At 41.9% G+C, this 13,183-nt stretch overlaps 1 protein-coding gene across 1 annotated transcript in view; it reads left to right on the top strand.

Annotated features, from left to right (window-relative positions):
* The window catches only part of OTUD7B (OTU deubiquitinase 7B), a 153,001-nt gene extending 140,267 nt beyond the window's left edge, over positions 1-12,734 (top strand). Inside the window, exon 12 of the mRNA XM_068253207.1 lies at positions 12,576-12,734. Within this exon, the coding sequence (XP_068109308.1) occupies positions 12,576-12,604 (29 nt within the window). The 3' untranslated portion in view covers positions 12,605-12,734. The remainder of the gene's footprint in view (positions 1-12,575) is intronic.
* Positions 12,735-13,183: the final 449 nt, after the last annotated feature.

The raw sequence follows: 13,183 nt of genomic DNA, 5'->3' as shown, positions 1-13,183 counted from the left end.
AGTTTAAATCTGCTTTAATTTTTGACTGAACTGAAAACATGTCCAATTTTAGTGGAACTAGGCGTCTTTCTGCAAACACAAGAGCTGCGTACACAATAAATCCATTTCTAGTTAAACCATCTCCATTGCTGTAATGCATGCTTCACTCCCAGCCTCAGTGCTCTCCCTCACACCAAGGTTATAGCTTGTTCTTACAGTGATCACGTAGCAAAAAGAATATGGATGCTGCCATATTTATTTCCTTTTAAAGTGGACTCGTGCACAGGACTAGGGATGATCAAATAGATGCAAATTCTTCCGAGTTGATGCAAATTTATGCAAATATATGCAATTTGATTGGTCCTTTTTCAAGCTGCATATATTTGCATAACAACTTGCATAATTTCAGAAGTATGTATATTTCATTAATTATTCCTACACAGGACACAAGGAAAGATGAGCGAAATACACCCTATGGCCTGGAACCCACTGAAATCAGCAAACGCGAAACGCTACCGCTAGCGTTTTGTCTGAGCGGTTTGCAAGCGGATTCATGCGCGTTTTCGGTCGCGTTTTGCAACATTGTATTTGTTTGCTCAGTGGTTGCGTAGCGTTTTGCGTTTCGCGTTTTTATCCTGATTGGTCTTGTTAATTATTTTTCATTTTGTTACAGTGTGCTGAACCGCAAAACGCTAGCAAAACCGCTCAGTTTAGGTTTTGCTGAGCGTTTCCGCTAGCGTTTCAATACTTTACATTGAAGCGCTAACGCTCCCAAAATTCTGCAGGTCCTGCGTTTGCGTTTCTGGGAAACGCAAACGCTACTGTGGAAGTTGCCCCATCCATTAAAATTAGCCCAGCGTTTTGGCAAAGTGCTAGCGTATCGCAGCGCTGCCAAAAGCGCTCCTGTGGGTTCCAGCCCTGTGTGTTTTTGGAGAGACGAGCCTATCTAATTCTCCCTCATCTGTAGGTAATCACAAGTGTCATTTCATCTCGCAGCTGTGTCAGCACTGAAATTCAGCAGTCTCGGCAGACACAGCTAATATATAAACACAGGATGTTAATCCTTCGTCTGCTTTCATGAAAGTAGACACACAGCAGATTTATTGCAGGAATTCTGTGAGCTGTAACAAAGAAATGTTTTTTTCTAAAGGTTAATATGCTGTTGCTTATATTTTAGTGTAGAGAAAGTTGAGTGCAGGGCCGCTTTAAACCATGACAGATTCCTTGCCGTACTAAACATTCTGGCGCCATTCGTGTCTGAATCACACCGCTGAAGCATGCTTGTGGTGAGTGCGGTCATACTTCAGTCGCAGCACCTGATATGCATGCTCGTTCTGGGTCTGTGGTTTAAAGTGTTGGCAGCAAAACAGCCAAGCCGTTGGCATTATTTTAAGGGAAACAAATACGGCATCCTCCAGATCCCTCTCACTGCAGGGTTACTCTAAGGACAAAGGATCGATACTTCCTAATCAGAATGCTGGATTCAGAATGGTGGTTCAGGCACCACACTGCACCTTTCAAGTCTGAAAATATTTCAGCACAAGTATGGGCTGAATTGATTGAACTTGGCTCTCTGTGTGGTAGAGACCGCTCAATGTTATGCAAAGCTTTACAGTTTCTCCTTTGTGTCCAGCGAGGTGCTTAACCTCCCTGGCGGTAAGCCCGAGCTGAGATTTCTCAGGCCCTAGCACTTTGCTAGCTGCGTGTACAAACCGATTGCCGCTACCCCCCCCCCCGACCACTTTCGCAACCTGGCCAATCACCACCAGGCAGCGCTAAGGGGTGGATCGGGACTCCCTCCGATGCCGTGACGTGGGTGACGTCATCCCGATCGTCGCCATGGCGACGGGGGAAGCCAAACAGGAAATCCCGTTCTGAACGGTATTTCCTGTTTGCTCTGAGTGCCGGAGGCGATCGGAAGGGGAGGGGGGATGCCGCTGCACAGCGGCTATCATGCAGCTAGCGCTAGGCTAGCTACATGATTTAAAAATAAAATGTAAAGTGCTGCGCTGCCCCCTGGCGGTTTTAATAGACCGCCAGGGAGGTTAAAGAGACTCTGAAGCAAGAATAAATCTCGCTTCAGAGCTCATAGTTAGCAGGGGCACGTGTGCCCCTGCTAAACCGCCGCATACGCGCGCTAAACGGGGGTCCCTTCACCCCAAACCCCCCACTGTGACACTTGGTCGCAGGCTTGGTCGCTCCTGGAGGCAGGGCTAACGGCTGCAGCCCTGCCTCCATTCGCGTCTATCAGCCGCGCATCGCCGCCTCTCCCCCGCCTCTCTCAGTGAAGGAAGACTGAGAGGGGTGGGGGAGAGGCGGAGATACGCGCTGGCAGACGCGCGTGGGGCAGGGCTGCGGCGGTTAGCCCTGCCCCAACCAGGAAGCGCTCCCCCGCATTTCGGAGGGGATTTGGGGGGACAGGGACCCTCGTTAAGCCGCTTCAGACTCTCTTTAAAGGACAACTAAAGTGAGAAGAATATAGTGGCTGCCATATTTATTATATTATTCCTTTTAAACAATACCAATTGCCTGACAGCCCTGCTGGTCTATTTGGCCTCAGTAGTGTCGGAATAACACCAGAAACAAGCATGCAGCTAATCGTGTCATATCTGATAAAGTCAGAAACACCTGGTCTGCTACATGCTTGTTCAGGGTCTATGGCTGAAAGTATTAGAGGCAGTGGATCAGCAGGACAGCCAGGCAACTGGTGCAGTAGAATCTTATTATAGTAAACTTTGATATAGTAAAACTCTGGATCTAGTAAACGCAATCCTCAGGTCCCATTAAATATGTCTGTATAAATATATAATGAATGACCAATTCTGATATAGTAAACTACTTTTCCTGGTCACTTGGAGTTTACTATAAAGGGATTCTACTGTATTGTTTAAAAGGAAATAAATATGGCAGCCTCCATATCCCTCTCTTTACAGTTGACCTTAAAGCATACACTAAACAGTATTTTATATATATATTAGGCACTAGATATGAAATTAATATTGAATCTAAAGGCTTGTGCACACGCATGATCAAAGTTGTCTGAGGTGCCTCAGCTGATAGTCGTGTGTGTGTACGGCGACTTCAACATGCACGGGCCGACGGCCAACTTCATTATCCTTGCGTTCCCATTGTCCCCTGCATAGCAACAGAGCGCATCCTCAGCTACACAGCTGACTTTGCGTCTGTCAGTGTTGGCACAGGGGGGCTTGACAAAACTATTGCAAACAATTATTCCAGGCAGCCTAAGTTATACGTGCTTACAGTCCTTATCAGGGCCACATGCAGGCTAAAAAGCACCAGCACGTGCTGGCCCATCTACTATCCTAGTTTATTCCATATAAGGGCTCAGATTTCACGCAATCCTAGTTTCCTTTAGCACATGCTTGATCGTGGTTTTTGGAAACAAACAATAAATGACTAGTTGGACAAGAATTGTCAAATAAGTGTTCCAACGATGGTAAAAGACAGCGACTATCGTCCGTGTAGAACATTCTGTCCTGGTGCATGTCCTTGTGTTAATTTTTCGCACTGTACGATGGCAAACAGCTGATACGTTCAAAATACTTGTTGAGAGTTTTGCACTGCAAGGTCCTCAGTTTTCATGCTAATGATCCGATCTGAAGACCTTCCTTAAAGTCAAATGTACGCTAACGATGTTCACTCATCGCTAGCCATCGGGGACTGCTTGTTTTTCCACAATCTAGCGTGTGTGTAGAGCTTAAAGCCAAAAATTTAAGCAAATCGGTTTTGACCCAAAATAGTGACCATTCCCTGGCTACTGTGCTGCACAGTACATCCTGTATAGTGACAAGAAATCTACCTGGCTTACCAGAGCTACACGGCAGGTTCTCTTTATTATGATAAAGGCTTTTACATTGAACAGACTCCTGTGAGATTTGGTGAGCATTTCAGTTTTTTTTTTTTTTTGTATAATGAACCCTACCAACCTCTTGTTACCATGGCATCCCTGACAGACTAGCCAGACTGCAGATTGGTTGTGACTGGCAATGCTGTTATTCCTGAGGAGCAGTAAATGGGCTGGAGAGTGAGCTGAAAAATGATAGCTTAATGTAAAATGTCACCTTGTTTCCCCTCTATCTGCCTAATGCTCAGGACAAGGGCAGCAGAACCTGGAGACATTACAAACAAGTGGCACTCATATAGAGAGCCTGAGGAGAGGAATCTGAAGAAAACTTAACACCATATCTGGCTTTTTTTTCCTGCTGCCCCTTCTTTGGCTTTTAGGTTCTCAGTATTACCCCAGTGGCAGTCTCATGTAATGCGTCCAACACTTTCTGCTGCTGTCACAGTAAATGCACACTAAATGGAGAATGGGATGAAAAGCAGTCTAGTGTCAGTGCAGCCATACTTCAACTGGACCTGAACTCAGAACTTCATCTCTGCTCTGAAAGATGAGCAACAACATAATAACCTTTAAAAAACATTTCTTTGTTACATCTGATACCAATCCTGCAATACATCTGCAGCCTGTCTACTTCCTGCTTTCATGGTAGCAGACATAAACGCTCTAAATACAAACAGGGGGCATTCCTCTCTGATTTCCTTCTGTCCTGTGCGAGAGTTCAGGTTCACTTTAATTCTTGTTAAAATGTCTTATAATAGGGCCCTGGTCACTACTGCACACTATATACCTGTATTACTGATTTTATCCCAATTTTTGTACTGGAATGTTACCCATCCTTATAAAGTCTATAACGCTGTGCCTATACTGATTGTAAAGTAGCTTTAGACACCCCCCCCCCCCCCCCCCCCGCGCCCATTTAGACACTCAATCAGACAAAAACGTGTAACTGGGCAAAAATTGTGTTTTCCATTGGCACCTGATTGACTTACACGTTCTTGTTGATTGTAATGTGGATTTCAAGTCGATTGCATCAAAAACAGTCTCATAGTGCATGTTCGGCTGGATACTATATTTCATGTGTTTTTCAGTGTACTTATATTCACATTATTATGCAAATTTTCACACGCATCTTGCGTAATTGACAATCATTGCATGGGAAACTGATGCCTAGTGCGGAAAAATACAGCATGTTGTCTGGAATCCAGCCCATACACTTGCATTGCTGTGAGTTCCGATGCAGAAATATGCAAGGATTTGCATGTTGTGAAAATGCATCCTCTGCGCTCCTTCTCTCTGCTCTGCTCAGTATCAGCGCTTCACCAAACACTGCGGCTCGCTAATGCAGAGTCATTTTTTTAGCTGTAAACCGTGGGATTGACACCCTGCATTTTTAAAATGGGGGGATAAAATAAGTAACTCAGGCATATTGCATTGGTGACTAGAGTGTCATGTTATGGCGATTTAACCACATTTACCTATAGCATAGATACACTAACACTTTAAAAAGAGGATCTGCTAACTCTGAAAAACATATCCTATACCAGGTGTAAGTTCACATTTTTCTAATATATTTTGCTTGAGAGTGCATAAATTATAGTTATTGTTTTCCACAGAAAAAAAAAAAAAGTTCGCCACCACTGTCCTAATCTAATGTCCCACCATTGCTAATCCTAAGCCTAGCTTGAAGTCTCTATTGTACATAGGAGTAAGGCCCTGTTCACAGTGCTCAGTTGCCCTGCAGAATCATTCTGCATGTCAGCTGACTGCCCATACAGTTCTATTGGCCTGTTCACAGTACTGTTGTAACTGATCATGTTATTCTAACTCGCTGCATTCAGGCTTTGTATTATAGTCTATGTCCGATCTTCATTGCAGTTCACAGCAGGAGTATTGCATCCTACCGCGACTGTCATTGTGCCACTCAAGTAAGTGGCCTCAATTCACTAAGCTTTATTAAACACTTTATCGAACGTTTGATAATTTACCTCATGAGTAAAATCTAATTTTGAAATCACTAAGGTGTTATAGATTTATCAAATGTTTTATCAATAAAACATTCGATAAATCTATAACACCTTAGTAAATTCAAAATTAGATTTTACCCATGAGGTAAATTATCAAATGTTAGATAAAGCGTTTGCTAAAGCTTAGTGAATTGTAAAATCAGTTTACACGTTTTTGGAAAGCTGGTCACTTGACCACTATTTTTCTTTTTTTGTAATTTGAAAAAAGAGGGTCTATATTATTTTTTTTTTTTAAAAATGCACTAGTTCTCTTATTGGGGGGGGAAAGAGTTATGTGATTTGCAATGTGGAAATAGTTTATACATTTTAATGGTTGGAACAGGAAGGAAGTAACTGTGAGGTTAGTAGATATGTGCTTTGTGATACATTTACGTATCGGTATGTAGGACAAGGGTTGCAGAATTAAACCCAGCCCAGCAATTCACACCCCTCACACCCCTTACATCTGTGGAAAACAATGACCCTGAAGAAAGCTACATTTGAGCAAATGTGTATTAGAAGATGTAACTACTTGCTTCAAATGCAATAGGGTAGCAGTTTCACATTTTGCCATCTTATTAGAAAAATGTCTATAAAATAGGGGAGGTCTATTTTCTGCCAGGCTGTCATGAAGCTGTGGCAGCCAGCATGCACCCTGAGCAGTGGTTTCCTAAGATGGTAGCAAAGCTCAATTAAGGTGACAGGAAAGGGTTGAGTTGTTGTTGTTTTTTTGGGAGGGGGAGGGGGGTTGTATGTTTAAAATGCCTTATACTCAAGGATGGCTTCCTCCTTTCCTCTGGAATAATTAACTAACATTTAATTTCCTATATTAAAAGGATAGATGATTAAAAAAAAAACGAATGCCCATCACGGTAATTTATCCCCTTTTTTTTGCCAGAGTTGTCCATATCTTGGACATTACGTTTTTAGAGGCGGCAGCAGATGGAGGCACTGCATGCAGCTCAGATAGGATTTTAGGTCAAGCAGCAATTATTTTATACACATGCACGTTTAGGACCCGTTCACACTGGAGCGTTTTACTATCGATTTCAGCGCGCTCACGTAACGACAGTTGCTAGCATTTTTGCAAAGTGCTACCGTAATGTAGTGTGTCAGTGCTCTCACTGTAGCGATCGCCAGTGATTAGCTGAAATCACAAACGCTGTGCAAGCAGCATTTTTTTTGTGAATTTGGAGCGATTGCGTTTTAGTTTGAAAGAATCGCAAAAAGCAATTGCTCCAAAATCTCTTTGCTGTACAGTGAAAAAAAAGGTGCAAAAATAGCTTTTCAAAATACTAAAGATTTGCTGTTCCCAGTGTGAATAGGGATTTAATCAACTGAGGCTTTAATGTCAACCCTTCAAAATGGTTGCCGCCCATCACCGTTCATGCAGTCACAGGCTTAATATTTATTTATTTTTTGTCAGAAATGCATATCTTTCTGTATTGTAGCGCTTGCTTTCAGAGTTACAATGAAGTCATACATGATCATAAGAGGATGTTGTCACAGGCCGAACAGACAATGAACCTTGTCCTCATAATACCAGAACTCAATGGGAAGCGTATGAGCTGCAGAAAACGTTAAACTTAAAGTAAACCCGAGGTGTAAATAAACTGATGATATAAACAATTGTATCCATCCTCCTATTCTCCTGTCTCTGCTCAATGGCAGCCTATTAAGTGTCCCAGAGCTAACGTACGTGACATATTGACCTTTTTTTTATCTTTCCCCTCCTCTTAGAAACCATTCTCTGCTATGAAAGAGTGATATGGCTGTAATTCCTTATCCATGAGGTTTACGCTCTGAGTGTCTGACAAAACAGTAACTGTCACTTGCCTGCTTGAAGACACTAAAAGAAAGAGAGAGACCGTTTTAGTTTTATATGTAAAAAAAAAAAAAATTTAATGTTTTATTGTTTCTGTTCAATAACATAGTCTGTGTTCCAGAGCTAAAATATATGACCTTTTTATCTATCCCCTGCTTTCAGAAGTTCTCTGCTGTGCAGGAAAAGGTTTAATGGCTGTAGTGAGGGCTTTGCTATAATCCGACAATGGTCTAATAAAACAGACCTTGTCACTTGTATGCTTGAATTTTCACACTTTCAAGCACTAAAAGAAAAAAATAAGCCCAGTTTTATTTTATATTTAAAAAGTAGATTTAATGTTTTATTGCTTCTGCTCAATAACAGTCTCTGTGTCCCTGAGCTGTTCTCTTCCAGGAAATACTTTTATGGCTGTAATTCCTTATCAGTGACGATTACGCCATATTCCAGCTAGGTCTTGAGTGGAGAGAAACTGTCACTTGCCTACCTGAATGTAAACGCTTTAAGGCATCAAAAGGAACACAGCCTAGTTACCTGTGTGCTTGGCACTGTACATACACATGTTTATCTCATCACATCACCTTGGGTACACTTTGGAGGTTCTAGCAACAAATAAAATTTGCTGAAGTGTTCTGAAAAAGAGACCTGCTCAGATTGAACAGACGGCATGCCATTTGGTCAGTTAGCAGATTATTGCTATCTTCTGTGTGACTCGCCCATTTATAGACTGTATTATCTTAATACAGCTTCCTCTCTCTCTCTCTCCCCTCCTCCCGCGGTAGTCATGCTGCAGTGTATCTTTGGAGGCTAAAGTGCATCATAGGCGGCCTCACTGACAGATGTGGTCAGATGAATGGTGAAAAGTGTCCTGCGTTACGCACATCTCTGGTTGTGTTAAAACCCTTGTCAGTTCTTTCACTTTTATGTTTTGCCTACATAGTTCCTTTAAAAAAAAATAAGCAGACGTCAGTCCATACAGCAATAATCAGTATATTCATTTCTACTGCTTATGTTTTGTCTCTTAATGTTCGTTGGCACCTAGAGAGCAAATCCCAGCATCTATCCGAAAATGTAATCCTCTTACTGAAAAGTAGGTTTGGTTCTTGTGTGTTGTTGTTGCAATGCTGCTATCCAGCTTTTAGCGTGCGTTTTCCACACTACCTCTGTTTTCGCTGAAAAATAAACAAAAACCATATAAATATATATAAAATGTTATTAGAAAGTTATAGCCTTTGGCTCTGTTTTGAAGAGCCAAAGAGTCTTTTGACCTTACGACGAGGGGGAGAAGAGATATTTTTGTTATTGGGAGGGTACCAAAATATTGTAAAATAAAATTTCACTAAGTTGTTTTTGTAAAGAAAAAAAAGTGCTTTTGCCTGACCTTTCCCTTCCCAAAACTCCCCCCTCCACTCCTTTGTAGGATCATCTCATGATTTAGCCTTTATCAGCTGCAGCGCAAAGACTTTGACCTTACATGATAATTTTTTTGACAATTTAGCCATCAAACACTATGTAAATATGCTACACGTTAATTTTATGCAAATCGTTGAATGTTTTTTTTTTTCCCTTGACTGAAGTAACTTTTTGAATTAAAGGATAGTAATCTTTAGGCACTTTTAAAGTATGTAAATACAGCAAACATCCATCTGAAATATATTTTGTGTAGCCACAAGATTAATACTTGAAGTGTGCTTGTCACGATGACACTGTGGAGATGACTATTTTGTCTTTAAGCCATACTCAACTTGACAATTCAGTATGGGCCGGCTTTCACTTAGCCAACGTGCGTCTCGCCGACACGTGATTCTGGGGTGTGCTGTAGAAAACTGCTGCATGCTGTCCAGAATCGCACCAAAGTGCAATTTGGTTGGCAAAGCCTTGGAGGGATAGGCAGGGTCTCCTCACCTAAGTTGCCTGGGGGAAGCACTGCAGATTCTGTCCAGGTCTGGCCCTTGTGGACACTGGTCCTAACAGAATTGGCATACACTTCAAAGGGAATGTAATTATATGGAAATGTCCATTTTATTTATTTGTGTTTAGCATAAAGTGTGTGTATGTATATTTAGCTTTTTTTAATGTATGTACACACATCTGTTGAACGTCAAAAGTATTCTCAGTGGCACCCATGAGCAGTATGTGCAAGTCCTAATTTATAAAGCGCTTTTTTTTAATTACAAAATACTTTACAAAAAAAAGTAGGTTCAGTTTTACTCCCTGTTCTGCTCCTCCCCCCACCCGAAAAAAGACAATTAGTTCTTTCACACTATGCACATTGCTTTCACAACCCAACAGTACCGAAAAGTTGTATTGTGCATTGGGTGTCTGGTGCAACCAAGCAGTGAACAATACAGTACAATGAAAGTATGCTTCATAGCCACTGTAAGATGCAATGATGATGTGTGTTGTGACAGTGAACACAACAGATGCAGTGTGAAAGGACTCCTTAGTTATCCTCCTTAGTTATCCCCATTTCCAAATATATAGCGATCCCTAACAAAGCCCTGTGTTAAACACAGTGACACATGCACATGATTATTTTATTCTGCCTGCGTTGCCATGGATTTCATCATCACATTGCCTACTTTTGACCAATTAGTTATACTTGTCTGATCTATCCATTTCCAATCATTCAGGTTGCACTGCTGTGTGCAGCATTGCCACCTTTAAAAAAGAGCCAGTGATGAATGGAAGTTTTTATTAAAGAAGATCTCTGCCCTCAAGCAGTGCGGAAGGGAGGAGGTGGGTGCAATGTATGCTTGCTGTACGTATCAGTTGGGCAGCCATCCTTAGATCCATTTGCTGGATAAGATTGTGCCTCAGCTGTTCCTAAGCATGTTGCACTTCCAGTTTATGGCTAATAGATGTGCTACTGGGCTACTTAGATGTTCAAATGCAGACTCCGATTGAAGTCTGTATTTGATTTAACTACACAGATTCAAATGAAGCCACAAACTGGAAGGATGGCAGAGGCAGGTGCAATCCCCAGTGGACCGTCACTTCCATGAAGTAGCTGTACCAATGACTGCTAGACAGGTAAATATGGCAAGCATACCCGCATTCACTTCCTTCTAGTGGTGGACGGAGGTTTCTTTTAACCCACATTTCCACTTTTGACAATTTTTTATGCTCTCTTCCCGTCTCCTATTCCTCAGAAAAGCTGTGCCGAAGTGTAAAATCAAAGAAACTGCCCATGACCGCAAATTTACGCAGTAGTAATAGTTTAATTTTTTTTAATATGCTGCAGGAGTAATGAGCGGGATTTTAGGGGTGAGCAGATACTGAAAGTTTTATTATGGTTTAGCGCTGCGACGATCCAGGCTATTTCCAGGAATAAGACTGGTAGTATATACCAGAATGAACTGAGGAGAATAGACCTTTTTACGGGGGAGAGACTCCTTTTCTAACAATATGAGTGGAAATTCAAGTCATTGCACGCATCAGTTTGTGACTTCTTTCTCATTTAAAGTGAACCTGAGGCGAGAGTGATATGGAGGCTGCCAGATTTGTTTCCTTTTAAACAATACCGGTTGCCGGGCTGCCCTGCTGATCTATTTGGCTGCAGTAGTGCCTGAAGTACACCAGAAAACAAGCATGCAGCTAATTAAGCGTTTCTGACATTGTCAGATCTGAAGGCAATAAGTATGGCAGCCTCCATAAAACTCTCACGTTGGGTTCACCTTAAAGAGTCTGAATAGTCCGACAAGTCCAATTAACTGGGAAGAGATTCCCGCTGGCCTCTAGCATGTCCATTCACAAATCTATCAGCAGTGCCAGAGTTTATAAAGGATAAGGCCCTTTCCCCACTTTAGGGCAGCAGGAAACGGAAGTGTCGCCACAACCCACAACACTTCTGTTTCAATGCGATTTTTGGCAGAACGAACTTGTGCATAGGCTGTCTCATTTCTGTAACTTTTTCCTCCTTCTGACGTTATTCCAAATACCTTCCTGGTTGTTCAGTGTTTGCCTCATGATATTGAAAATACAGAATTAAACTTGTATTTAGAATTTTACATATCATAATAATGTGCAGTTAATTTTTTGTGTTTTGTCCAACAAAATGGTCTTTTGTTTCAAACATGACTTCTTTATAGTCAATATCCTTTCCACAATGCCAATGTCCTGCTGCCTCCTAGTCAACCACTCGGTCAAAACCAACCACCTTCTCTGTACAAAATGGTTCCCTCCACAGTGTTCAAGTTGCTGGCACACTTTAAGTACCAATTTGAAAGATTTCATAGTACTCCATTGTTGGTCCATCTACAAGATATGATTTAAAGTTTGTATTCTCTTTATATCATCCATTGCATTTTGTAACTTAAAATATGCAAATGCGTCCATTTGCACATTTCTGACTGAAGCGAAGTGTATTTACCCTACTGTAATGTATGTATGTAAATAAAAATTGTAGAGGTTCTGTCGTGTCCTCTGCTGAACTGACGGCGATTCAGCAAAGTCACCCGTAAGGATGAGAATTTTAGCAGTATTTGCACATATCTGTAACTGTAGAGCACAACTGGGCCTTATTTATTGAAACCTCTGAAGAAGGACCTGTAGTGCCTGTAACAACCAATCAGATCCTTCCTATCACCCTGCTGCACAGCACTGAGGAAAGTCTGGCTTGTCGCTACGGGCAACAGAAACCTCTCTTAGACGTTTTGATAACAGGCTGGGAATGGGGGAGAGTGGTATATTGTAACAAGTGTGTTTGCAACTTTTTCTTTTCGTTCTTTTTTTTTTTTTTTCCCCTTCAACAAAAGCTTTAATAACAAACTTGTTGTGTTCCGAGCAGCAGTGCCACTTAAAACGGATTGCAATAAACAGTAACTAACATAACAGATGTTTTAGCAACGTCAGATTTTTATTGGGTTCTCGTGTTTTTGTTTTTTTTTATATTCTGACTTGGCAGCAAGGGATCAAATGGCATTCAGTGGATGAGAAGTTGGTCATAAGTGCCTTGAATAATATGAAAAAAAAACTTTGCATCATAGAAAGTTGTGAGTTAATTTTACCATAAATTATGGAATGGAGTTTTTGTTTTCATTCAATAAAATTAGTTTTATGTGTGTTTGTGTTTCTTTCTCCTGAAATTCATTAAAATGAAAGTATAATTATGACTTAAGGCCTATTTCACACCAAGACGTTGCGTTTTAGGGGACGTGAAAGTGAACCTAAAGCCGATAAAAAAAAAATGAGATTAACTCACCTGGGGCTTCCCTCAGCCCCCTGCAGCCGATCCTCTGGACCCGCCGGCGACGACTTCCGGTTTCGCCGTCACCGGCCGACAGGCATGGGAACGCAAGTGATTGTTTGCGTATAGCAGCATAGGGGGCGATATACAGGCTGGGAACGCGAACAATCACTCGCGTTCCCATGCCTGTCGGCCGGTGACGGCCAAACCGGAAGTGTTCGCCGGCGGGTGCAGAGGCATCGGAGCGGAGCTGCGAGGGCACCGATCGGCTGCAGGGGGCTGAGGGAAGCCCCAGGTGAGTTAATCTCATTTTTTTTGATCGGCTT

The sequence above is a fragment of the Hyperolius riggenbachi genome, chromosome 9 (genome assembly GCF_040937935.1).
Source record: "Hyperolius riggenbachi isolate aHypRig1 chromosome 9, aHypRig1.pri, whole genome shotgun sequence".
Lineage (NCBI taxonomy): Eukaryota > Metazoa > Chordata > Amphibia > Anura > Hyperoliidae > Hyperolius > Hyperolius riggenbachi.
Note: the sequence above shows the minus strand (reverse complement) of the source record. Positions and strands in the feature narration are given on the sequence as shown.